Source organism: Chinchilla lanigera, unplaced genomic scaffold, assembly GCF_000276665.1.
Source record: "Chinchilla lanigera isolate Chin_1 unplaced genomic scaffold, ChiLan1.0 scaffold00006, whole genome shotgun sequence".
NCBI classification, from domain to species: domain Eukaryota; kingdom Metazoa; phylum Chordata; class Mammalia; order Rodentia; family Chinchillidae; genus Chinchilla; species Chinchilla lanigera.
The window spans coordinates 40,464,086-40,475,087 of NW_004955407.1; the positions used below are offsets into that span (position 1 = coordinate 40,464,086).

At 48.8% G+C, this 11,002-nt stretch overlaps 1 protein-coding gene across 1 annotated transcript in view; it reads right to left on the reverse strand.

Moving 5' to 3' along the window:
* The window catches only part of Dscam (Down syndrome cell adhesion molecule), a 487,830-nt gene extending 478,585 nt beyond the window's left edge, over window positions 1–9,245 (reverse strand). The window contains exons 1-3 of the mRNA XM_005375986.2: window positions 9,212–9,245; window positions 8,800–9,117; window positions 3,578–3,724 (exon numbers count right to left, since the gene is read on the reverse strand). Of these exons, the coding sequence (XP_005376043.2) occupies window positions 3,578–3,724; window positions 8,800–9,117; window positions 9,212–9,245 (499 nt within the window). The remainder of the gene's footprint in view (window positions 1–3,577; window positions 3,725–8,799; window positions 9,118–9,211) is intronic.
* Window positions 9,246–11,002: the final 1,757 nt, after the last annotated feature.

Sequence of the window (11,002 nt, forward strand, 5' to 3'; positions counted from 1 at the left end):
CTTGGCAGATACCCGACACCAGGGCTGGTGCTCACCTTAGGGGGTGAGGCGGATGCCCTTTGATATACACTGTGGATAGAAAATAGTTCTATTTTACTCAAAACACAGAAAGAGGACAGTCATTCTTGGACTTGAACTCAGGGATCCTAGGAGATAAAATTCCCGAGGAGCAATCGCCTTCGGAGGTGTTCAGAAAGGAAATATGGGAGCAGCAAACACATCGGCTGCTGAGGAGAGAGGTGGTTTCTCCGGGAACAGTAGTATTTGCTTTTTCCATCTGCCAAATCCGGTTACCCTTGGGCTGTGTCTTTGATGTTAATGTAGCTGAAACCCCTGGTGCGAGGCTCACAATTTTATCAGGAGAAGCAGAGATGGGATGCTGGGCTCGTCCGGGAGCCATTCTCCCCGGCAGCCAGTGGGACCTCAGCAGCAGTGCCCTGGTTCTCCTCCAGGATGGCATCCGAGCGCTCTCCACCTCGGCAGCACCTCCCAAGCTCCAGCCAAACAAACTGCTGTATCTTACCAGGCCACATCAAGATTCTGACACCAAAGACGCTTTCACTGTTGCTTGGGCCAAGTAAGGACAAAGATACCATGAAGCCTGAGGTCTGTCGGTGAGGTGAGCAGACAGCGGGTCACTGAGAACGTAGTGGTACGTGCTGCGTCTGTCCCATGTGTCCCCTGGAGCCCTGCTCTCCACCACCCCAAGGCTGGAGAGTGCAGGAGACGGGTGTGGGCCCACTGCCCAGGGCATGAGCCCCAGCAGACAGCCACGTAGCACTGGACATCAAGACCTCCATTTCTCCAGGGGAATGACAGGTTCCTACTTTTAAGCTGTTGGACCTTTCTTTCCAAAGACAACACAAAATGAATGACTTCATTTATGTCCTTGGTATAGGAAACCTGGTGATCTACACAGGGAAGAGGGTTAGCCTGACCCCAGAAAGGACACCAGGCCACCGTCCTTCAGCACCCTGTCCCAGTGGCCAGCCCTGACCCTACTGGCCCAGCACCCCAGCACCACCAGGGAATAATGGCTTTCATGTGGAGCACGCAGGCCCCTGCAGCAGTCATGTCCGTAGCTGGCCAATGTCCTTCAGCGCCTTGTCCCAATGGCCAGCAGCCCCCAAGTACTGAGGTCAGCTGACCCCACGGCAGTGAGAAGCCCACACAGTCTGTGTCTCATTGCTGAGTTAGTTAACCCATTTTCTCCACCAGGAAGAAGCAGTTGCTACAGGGAGAGATCTGCCTAGAGGAGCGAGGTTTCCCGGGACAAATTCACCAGCCACACTCTCCCCAGTCCGGGTGGCTGGGTAATTCAGGAGGGAGGCGTGGTGTGGGCCATGCCAAGGGACAAATCTGAACTGGCCCGCGGGACTTGCAGGGGAGACAGCAGCGTGTCAGCAAGACAGAGACAAACTCACTTTCACAGGTCCTCTGCTGTGCGTGCAGCACTCGGCACACTGCTCCTGAAGCCCAGCGTTCATTCAGAACAAAGGTCTGCTCCTGTGCGTGGGCTATGTGAGCTCGGCCCTGCACCCCTGCGGCCTTCTCCAAGGGTGAGCCCCTGCAATGCGGCGCAGGGAGACCCCAGGACCTCCTCACGTTACCCTGACTCTGCGGTCACCCGTGCGTGCCCTGTGCTGACCTCTAGAGAAGCAGAAGCCTGACACCCAGCCATCCGAAACTGGCCTGCTGACTAAAACTGCCGCGTTAACCACTTCACCACCTCTCATGACTGCGCGGTCTCCGTCCCCAGGCACTGCGATGGGAGCGGGCCGGGCACTGGACCCGGGGCTGTTGTAAGCAACGGCACCTCGATTTTCCCCTTCTCCTTATGGATCTCACACAGCTTGGGGGTCCTGTTGTCACCTGCAAGGTCGCTTTTAGCTACAGCTCTTTAGGCTGACCTACCTGAGTCTGTCTGTCCATCCACCTCTCTAAATGGCTATGGAAGGACGAACAAAGGAGCCTACTGATGGAGTCCTGAAGAAGAGAAAACACGTGTGCTACAGTCGGTCTGCAGAAGGCCAGGGGCAGGTCCCTGGGAAGAATTAAGTTCAGGAATGAAGGCACCACTGTAATATCAATAAAGAACACGGGCTACCTCCAAGTGCAGTTCCTCTCCGTGCACACTTCCTCTGCCAGGCAAGACTCGAGACCAGGAACTAGACACAGGGCTGGAGTGCCCACCGGGCGAGGTCCGGGAGCGTGGAGACTGCAACACCAGCCCTGTCCTGCCCTCCGAGTCCTCACCGCCTCACTGTGGTGATGTTACAGTCCTCCCCTCTGACGCTGACCCCAGGGAGTAACGTCATCAGATGTCTCTATCCGCCATGAAGAAAACCAAAACAGCCCTCAAGGGAAGAAAGCGAGACCTTAAAACATGCCAACTAGCAAACAAAGGGGTACACAGGAATCTCTATTCTGATTGTTGCAATCATATTTCAGTTCTCAAATTTCGTATTTTTCAGTATCTAAAGTTAACAAATTAGGCAGATGAATCAATATAGGGGTTTGTTGTTCCCTGAAGTATGAGGGGCTTTACATCCGTGTAAAGATGGTATTAAGAAAAGCTAAAAACTTCCATTGTACCCCACATTCCCACAGGGAGCTGCGAGGGCAAAATATTTCCATTTGGACTTGGATCTTCTAAAAACCTCTTTGATGCACAGTAACTATACTCCCCAGCTACTCAGTATGCTGCAAAATAAAAACGGTGTGTCTCTACGAGCCCTAAGTTCCAAATTCTCTCTATAAACTGATAAAATGTTGGCATTAGTCAGGAATCATGTGAATATGTGTGTGTGCACACTTGTGTCTAAGTGTATAAAGACACACAAACAAAAGCAATGGTTATGTGCTTTGGAATGGAATGTGTGCATCATAGTTCTTTTCCAGAAGCAGACAACACATTGTTAAATGTGCCAAAAGCCACTATCCATGGAGACACAACTCAGGAAAACCCAGTAAGTGTTGTGTGGCCGTGGTCTTTCCTGAGAGTCAGCACGGGGCGAGAGATCAACTCAGGCGCTGTCAGCAGTGAGGACGCAATACCTCAGAGCTCGTTTCTGTTGCTTCATTTTTACCCAGCAAATACATGCCAAGAAAGTTCTCCTACACATCTCAGTTCTAAATATATATTCTTCATAGAACGCGCCAGTTCAGGGTAGAGATACAACTCTCAACACATCTGAAAGAACCAACAGCACACGAAGTCGAGGCTTCTACTTTTACAGATTTTGGTTTCAGAATAGCAGCCGCACTTAGAAGACTGAGGGGTCTCGCAGACGCAATCCTACCACTCATCTATCTGAAAAAGCAGAACTAAAACCATACTTTCTCATAGAAGTGGAGCATTACAGTGACACTTGCAGCACAATAAGTCCTTTCCATCCACCATGGATCCACCACAGATTGCTGCCTCGAGCTCCTATAAACCAGTACAAAGCACTTACACCGGATGGACACGGAGCAGGGCATCAACGCCAGCCCCCAACGTAGGCACGCAGCGCCGACCCCGCCAGGCGTGGCCTTGATCAGGGCTCCCAGTCCCACCCGCGGACGCACAGCCTACCTGAGACGAGTGAAACGGTGTCTTTCTCCCATGAGACAACAGTGACGTACGCCTCCACCGAGGAGGGGATAATGCACTTGAAGACTGCAACATTGCCTCTCATGGTTTTCTGGTCCTCCACACGGACTGTATAGGGCTCCCGTAAAACTGCAGGGCAGAAGGGAACCGGTCAGGCGCATGGGCAGCAGGCTATCCTGAGCGCATCTCACACGACGTGTTCGCGTGGAGTAACTGCAGGACCGATTTATTAGGAAAAGCCCTGGAAACCTACCTTTCCCGCCTTGCATCGCCCCATTAACATTCACTGCTCTGTACTCCAGAGGCAAGCGTGTGCTTGGAACCCTCGACCACCCCCATGAAGGCGTCGGGCAGGGGGAGGGGCTTCCACACAGAGAGCGGCTGCTCAGGAGTTATGCTGATGGGAAACTGCTCTCGGCCCTCTGAGGACCAAGGGAGAATTTTCTAAATATGGGAAAAAAAGTCAAAAAAGATAGCCTTTTCTAGGAATCTTCAAAAACAATGAAAATATCCTTCACAGCTGAGTGTGGGGGTGCATGGCCTCCCAGTCTGGGAGGCTGAGGCAGGAAGGAGAGGGCCAGCTGCTCTCCTATGTGCTTCTGACAGTGCACCTGGCACAAATTTTGTTCCCTGAAGTATGAGGGGCTTTACATCCGTGTAAAGATGGTATTAAGAAAAGCTAATTTTGATTTGTCTCTCCCTGCAGCTTTCTCAGTTGTATATTATGTATTTTAAAATTCTGTTATTAAGTTCACAAACATTCAGAATGGTCATATCCTCTTAATTAACTGGCATTTCATACTATGTCATGACCTTTCTGTCCATTTTAATATTCTTTATTTTTTGTACTGGGAATCAAACTCCGGACCTTGCACCTCCCAGGCAGGCACTTATGCCACTGAGCTATATCCCTGGCCCTCCTAGTAATATTCTTTGATAGACAGTATACTTTTATAAAAATGCAGCTGCACTCTCTCTCTCGCTCTCACACACACACACAATGTTTTATTATGATTAAGTTGATGTGATTGCATGATACAGTATATCTTTCCTCATCTTTTCTTTTAACCTATTTGCTGTAGTTCAGCTAGGGTCTGAGGTGGACTGCAAAGGTCTGTGTACTGGAAGTGTGGTCCCCGTGTGGGAATTTTGAGACATGGTCGACCCTTTGAAAGGGAGCACCTAGGGATAGGCGGCTGGGTCACAGGGATGCTCCTCTCAAAAGGGATCGATGTAGTTCTCACGGGAGCCCTGTTAGTTCTCAGAGACTGAGTGTCATAAGAGGCCTGGCCCTCGATCTCCCTGGCCTCCTGCCTCCGCATGGCAGTCCTGCACGTGGCCATTTCACTTTCCATTTCCTAGGCACCCTGTGACTCTGCTCCGGAGACCCTCAGTGGAGACTGAACAGAGGAAGCTTCCAAAACTGTGAGCTAAACAAACGTCTTCTTAAAAAAATGAAATATACAGCCCCAGGCATTTTGGTACAGAATAGAAAACTGACTAATACCCTACTATTTCTTTTAAGCAGTGTTGATCTGATCTGGCAATCTCTGCCTTGTAATTTACAATGTCACATAAATATTGGGAGCATTTACAATATAACATAAATATGGGACATCTTGGGTTTAATGCTATCATTTTCCTATTTGATTTCTATCTCCATCACTAAGTTTTTTTTTTCATTTTTCTTATTTTCTTCTTGATTTTGGATTATCTTTTAATGATCATTTTTATCTTTCATTGGCTTTTTAGCTCTAAGTCTGGCTGGTTTTTAATAACTGCCTCAGGCTTTATGGTGTGTGCATCTGTAACTCATCTCCATTCAGAGGACGGTGATGACACACAACTTCACCTACACTAAAATATCTTACAATTATATGTTGCTGTCTTTATGCCAGGCTTTATTCATCATGCTGCTGTACACTTAAGTTCAGGAAATAATTCCTTCATTTGCTTGTTACGTGTATTCTAGTAGTTAAGACTTGTTCTTTAAGGCTAAAAATTATTTTTAAAGTAAATCTAAAGTCTTTTCTGTTTTCTCTCTCTTTCTCTCTCTCTTTCTTTCCGTCCACGTACGCAGTACATAAAGCTCCTTGGTGCCTGCACAGAACACATCCCATTCCCCTTTTCACCCCTTCCCTCTCTTTCCCCCCACTCCGCCATCTCCGGATCTCCTTCCCATTTACGAAAGATCCACCTCTCTACTTCCTATTATCTATCTTTTATTTGGCTTTTTATTTATATTTTGGGTTTCTCTTATCAGAGAAACCATGTGACATTTAAGCATGTGCATCTGATTTGTTTCACATGACATTATGGTCTCGAGGTGCATCCCCTTCCCTAGGGAGCCTTCCTCCTCCGGGGAGTTCTGCTTGTGGGCAGGTGGAGGAGCAGGCGCCTTTCATCCGAGCCAACCCAAAGCCAAACAAAGAAAAAAAGTCCCAAAGGACAAAATGTAGGAAACAACAGCGTTGAGGCCTGGCCTCAGGCTCAGAGGAAAGTGGTCATCGGGAAGCTGGAGGTGACAGTCAGCCTGCGATCGCGCTGCTTTACCAGCTTACAGTTCTGGAGATGGTGCAATTTTCTATGAAAGGATAGAAATTGAGTAAACAGACATGAAGGGTAGAGGGATTCCTGCCAAACTGGCCTCTGGGATTCTTGCCAAAGGGATGCCTAACATCTACACATCAAAGGTGGGGGTTGAGGAACTGCTTACATATCCGGTGGAGAAAAACTCAGTAGAATTCTTGCTAAAGATGGGCACTGAAGACACACAGACAGGAAAGGGGAAGGCTGAGGCCATGTTTAGTAGCGTGTGGGAGGAGCCTAACTAAAGTGAAGTGGGAGCGCGACTCTTCTTTCTGCATTCCCACAGTGAACGCCACTTTGTTGCCCTACTGGGCACTTAGGGATGAGCCTGCTGTACACAGCTGTGGGCAGATTGCTTTTATCTCCAGAATGTAACCTGGTAAAACGGTGCAGTCGCAGACTCTGTCACCTCTAGCTTCCGATGACCGCTTTCCTCTGAGCCTGAGGCCTGGCCTTGACTGTCCTTTCCTACACCTTGTCCTTTGGGATTTCTTTTCTTTGTTTGGCTTTGGGTTGGTTCAGATGAAAAGCGCCTGCTCCTCCACCTGGCCACAAGCAGAGGTCCCAGCCATGTGTGACTGAGGAGGAAGCCCCGCTAGACATTCATTCCGTGTTGCTCCCATCATACTATGACTGCTGCTTGGCACCTGCAGCCTGGGCAAGGGGCATCCACGTCACGCAGCCCATCAGCACCCCAGCCTTTGGAACCCAAGGAGCAAGGAAGGGTTTAGAGCAGAACGAGGACTGATGATGAGTAAGTCACCATGATCAAACCCTCCATCTGCTGCTGCACCCAGATCTAGGTCAAAATTAGCAAATTTCTTGATGAGAAAAAGAATCCTTGGTGCTCCCAAAGGAGAGGTGATGATGTGATGGGTTACCCCAAGACAACCCCCTCCCCATCTAGCAGGACAGCTTGGAAGACCTGACCCTCAGGAGAGAACCCCATAACCAAGGGCTCCCTTGGCTCAAACCTGCACTTAACTATCAGAGTGAACTGTGCACCCCTCCCCCCCCCCCCGTGCCCTTCTGAGAGCCGCTCAGTTCTGCCCTGGTGTCTACATCGATTCACACAGACTTTCAAGCATTTTATATGTAATTTAAAAGATGACTGGAGGGCTAGAAGTGTGGCTCAGTGGCAGATCATGTGTTCAGCCTGCACAAGGCCCTGGGCACATCTCACAGAACTAACTAACTAAATAAATAAAAGACGTGATTATTGTGGCCATAATGTGTCCAGAATAGGAAGCAACCATAATGTGTCCAGAATAGGAAGCAAAATCAGATTTAAAAAGAACTTTCATCTGGGCAATAGGAAGGCCCATCTTACAGGATCACACTGACACAGCCACGGTGTGTGTGTGTGTGTGTGTGTGTGTGTGTGTGCACACGCACTGCAGGGCCTCAGCACATAAACAGCAATGGCACGGCTGTGCAGGAGGGGAGGGTGGCACCGATGGCAGTCATGCTCATGCAACCCCCATCCTTGCAAAACTTCGATGTCATGCCAAAACAATCAGTTCTATGACAAATACAGAAAACAGTAGTTAAAGCAGGGGTAAGCACTGGATTCCTTTATCTGACAGGAAACCCTGACAGAAATAATGGATTCATACATACAGGTGGAGCTGTTTGAAATTTCAGGTTCACATTCCTGTGCGGGCTGAGGAATTCGTGAGCGTGTCATGGAGATCAAATATAGTTGGGAAAATGAGGAGCGGGTAAAATGAGTCATAGTCTAACGTTTGAGCTTCTATCACGGAGCTCAGGAGCTCCGTGCAGGAGTTCAGGAGCATCTCAGATTGTGCCTGTGTCATGACTTCCGCTGACTCTTCCGCAGCAGTTGCTGAGCTCATTACAAAGCCCTCTGGCTAGTGGGGTATAAGACAACACAGTCACCCTCTGTCTGCCCTACATTATGTCAGCCAGCCCAAGTATTTCGGGCAGGGCTGAAAAATGTTAAAGTGCTGTTTGCTAACAGAAGCCCAGCTGTGAATTTGTTTTTCAGGGCCCAGCTGCGTCTCTCGAAGGAAACGCTATGTCCTGTACGTACGGCCTTTGATGGCTGTGTATATCAGACCGCCTTCCTGCACTGACTGGTAGCAGTGATGATGTTTTAGAAGTCACAATATGTTGTTAAAAGGAACACATTTCAGCAATATGTGATAAGTCAAAAATGTTCACATGGTCTTTTTACTTTACAAGGATATTGGGTTGATTTTGCTCCCATTGTGCATTTATGCTGTTTCCTTTCCAGCTCAAGCGCCTGTCCTTTATTTTCCTCTCCTCCCCTAGGTGGGGTCGGGGGAGGCAAACACATGGGGTGGGGAGGCCACAGAGTGCTTAAGTCAATGGACCGATTACTGAAAATGTAGTGAGGTTGGGATGCAGCTCAGAACCATCCAGTGGATCATCACTAAGACTCAAAAGTTTTGGTTCCTACACGCAAAGCACTTGGAAATCTAGCACGGGGACCTGTCTCCTCACAGAATGCATCAGCAGTGCCAAGGGGAATGGATGATAGGTTCTCCTTGGTCCTTGGCTGCCATGGCATGTTTACTCTCTCCTCCCCCCCACCCCCACTGTCCCCAAAAGACACGGAGGGAAGCACTCACCAGCCTTGATGTGGACATCCTGACTTCTAATTTTCCCTGAAGGATTTTCCGCTGTGCAATAGTAAGTATTATCATGGATTAAGGTGCTGAAGCTGGAGGGGGGGAAGGGGAAGATCTGGAGAGTGCCGTTGGGGTGGACGTGGCGGATCCCGGGGACATCGTAGATCTCCTCGCCCGTCGCTAGGTACCATCTGAGAGTCACAGGAGGGATGCCTGCAGCCGGGCAGGGCACCAGCGTCCCCGAGGTACTCGCGAACACTACCTCTTGCAGAGATGCATTGACAAAGTAGAGGCTGGAGTGTGGTTCTTCACTGAAAACTGCAGGAAGATAACAGAAGAGGTGGTAAGGGAAACTGTTTCTGTAGGTGCAGCTGCATCTGCCTGGGGGAACGGGTGGCATCCTGGGAAATACCCAGGGGGCATTCTGGGAAATACCCAGGAGGCATTCTGGGAAATATGAGGGGCATCCTAGGAAATACCCAGGGGGCATCCTGGGAAATAGGAGGGGCATCCTGGGAAATACCCAGGAGGAACCCCCATGAACACATTCCAAAGTGCTCCAAATACTATGGACTGAGAGGTTGGGATACATTCTCTTCCATCTTCACTCCTGATAATTTGCTAACTTTAGCCTCCTGTTTCATTCCTTGTTCTGCCCCCCACCCCACCAGAACTGCCCCTAGCAGAACTTTATGTTCTGTATTTCTGATTCACTGATTGTCTCTTTCCCACTGACATGCACACCTCATGAAAACTGTGCTCTGAGGGTCACATTCTCACCTGGAGCACAGAGCCTAACTTCCAGTGGACCTCCACAGGGAGAGGCATTGGGGAACACATCAATATAGCCAGTTGCTAGGTTCCAGTGCTTTGGGTATTGATGTATTCAGTCCTAACCCTCAGTGGCATTAACCACAATATTTTAAATACTAAAAACGAAGATCATATTCTAAAAGAACAATTGATTGTCAGAAAATAGAATGTCAAATCACCCATACAGTTTTTGTTGGGAATTGGTAAACATAAAAGAGAGCTTTGACCATGGCATCACCCAATTACACTGGCCTATAGTTTCTGAGTTATTCTTTTTTTTTTACATTCTTCCTTCTGGTTCAACTGCCTACATGCCTTATATAATTATTCTATGTCAAAATGTACACACATACAATATGCCATTGCTACAGGTTCTGTCTCATTCCTGTAACACTACATCCCACATATAATTCGTTGTTGCTATACAGAATTCAATACTTCAAGACACACAGCCTAGTAGATGCACATTGCATACAATATGATTATCTAAATTAGTTCTCTGATCTTTTTATGTAAACGGTTCCTGTTGTAACTACTACAATTAAAATGTGGACAAACCCATTCCTCTCTATGTGGCTTTTTGAGTCATTTCCTGAGGGCCCGCGGTGAGCCCAGCAGCAGAGACCTACAGAGGACTGCGTATGCAAACAAATGAAACTCAATTGCCAGAGTCCAAAATTACACAAAAGATTTGTAAATATCGTGAAGGCCGACTTCTCAGATAATCTCAGATAACTATGCTTCTTTGCAACTCTTCAAAGCAGAGCTGCACTCAGGCCGATATTCCTAAGAGTGAAAAGAATCACCAGGCGTTGGAAGTGAACGTCGCTGCTCAGTGGTGGAAACAACCTCACTGGCGCGCCTCTCACAAGGGCTGATTTCACCTACTCCTGTGAGCAGCAGCTCTGCTACATCATTGTGGGCATTTTGCGGGAGGCGACATGAGGACCCAGTAGCTGTCACCTGACCAAGGACATAGGGCTGGATGCGGGCAGGACCAGGGTTCCGTCTTTCCCAGCAAGGTCTTTAGGGTTTGTGTTTTCTCCCCTTAAAGCTGCATGTGACAGTGAAGCTTTGCCCATCCGGGGGTCAGAGCAGGCACCCGCAGGCTGCATCCAGCCTGCCCTTCCCCCACCTAGACTGGCCAAGGGTGGTCTGTGCACAGACCCAGGCTCCTGGAACACGATGGGTTGCTACAAAGCTTGTGTGATAAAATGCATGTGCCCATCCATTTGCACACACCCAATTTACACGATTTGGTAGGAAGGTAAAGAGATTCTGTGTACACAGACTGGTTCTGGAACAACCGTTCTGAACCTGCTCCTTGCATGTATGAGTAGAGCTGGACCCACCTTGGTACCATGGCAGCCTCAGAGCACTGGAGTGGGAG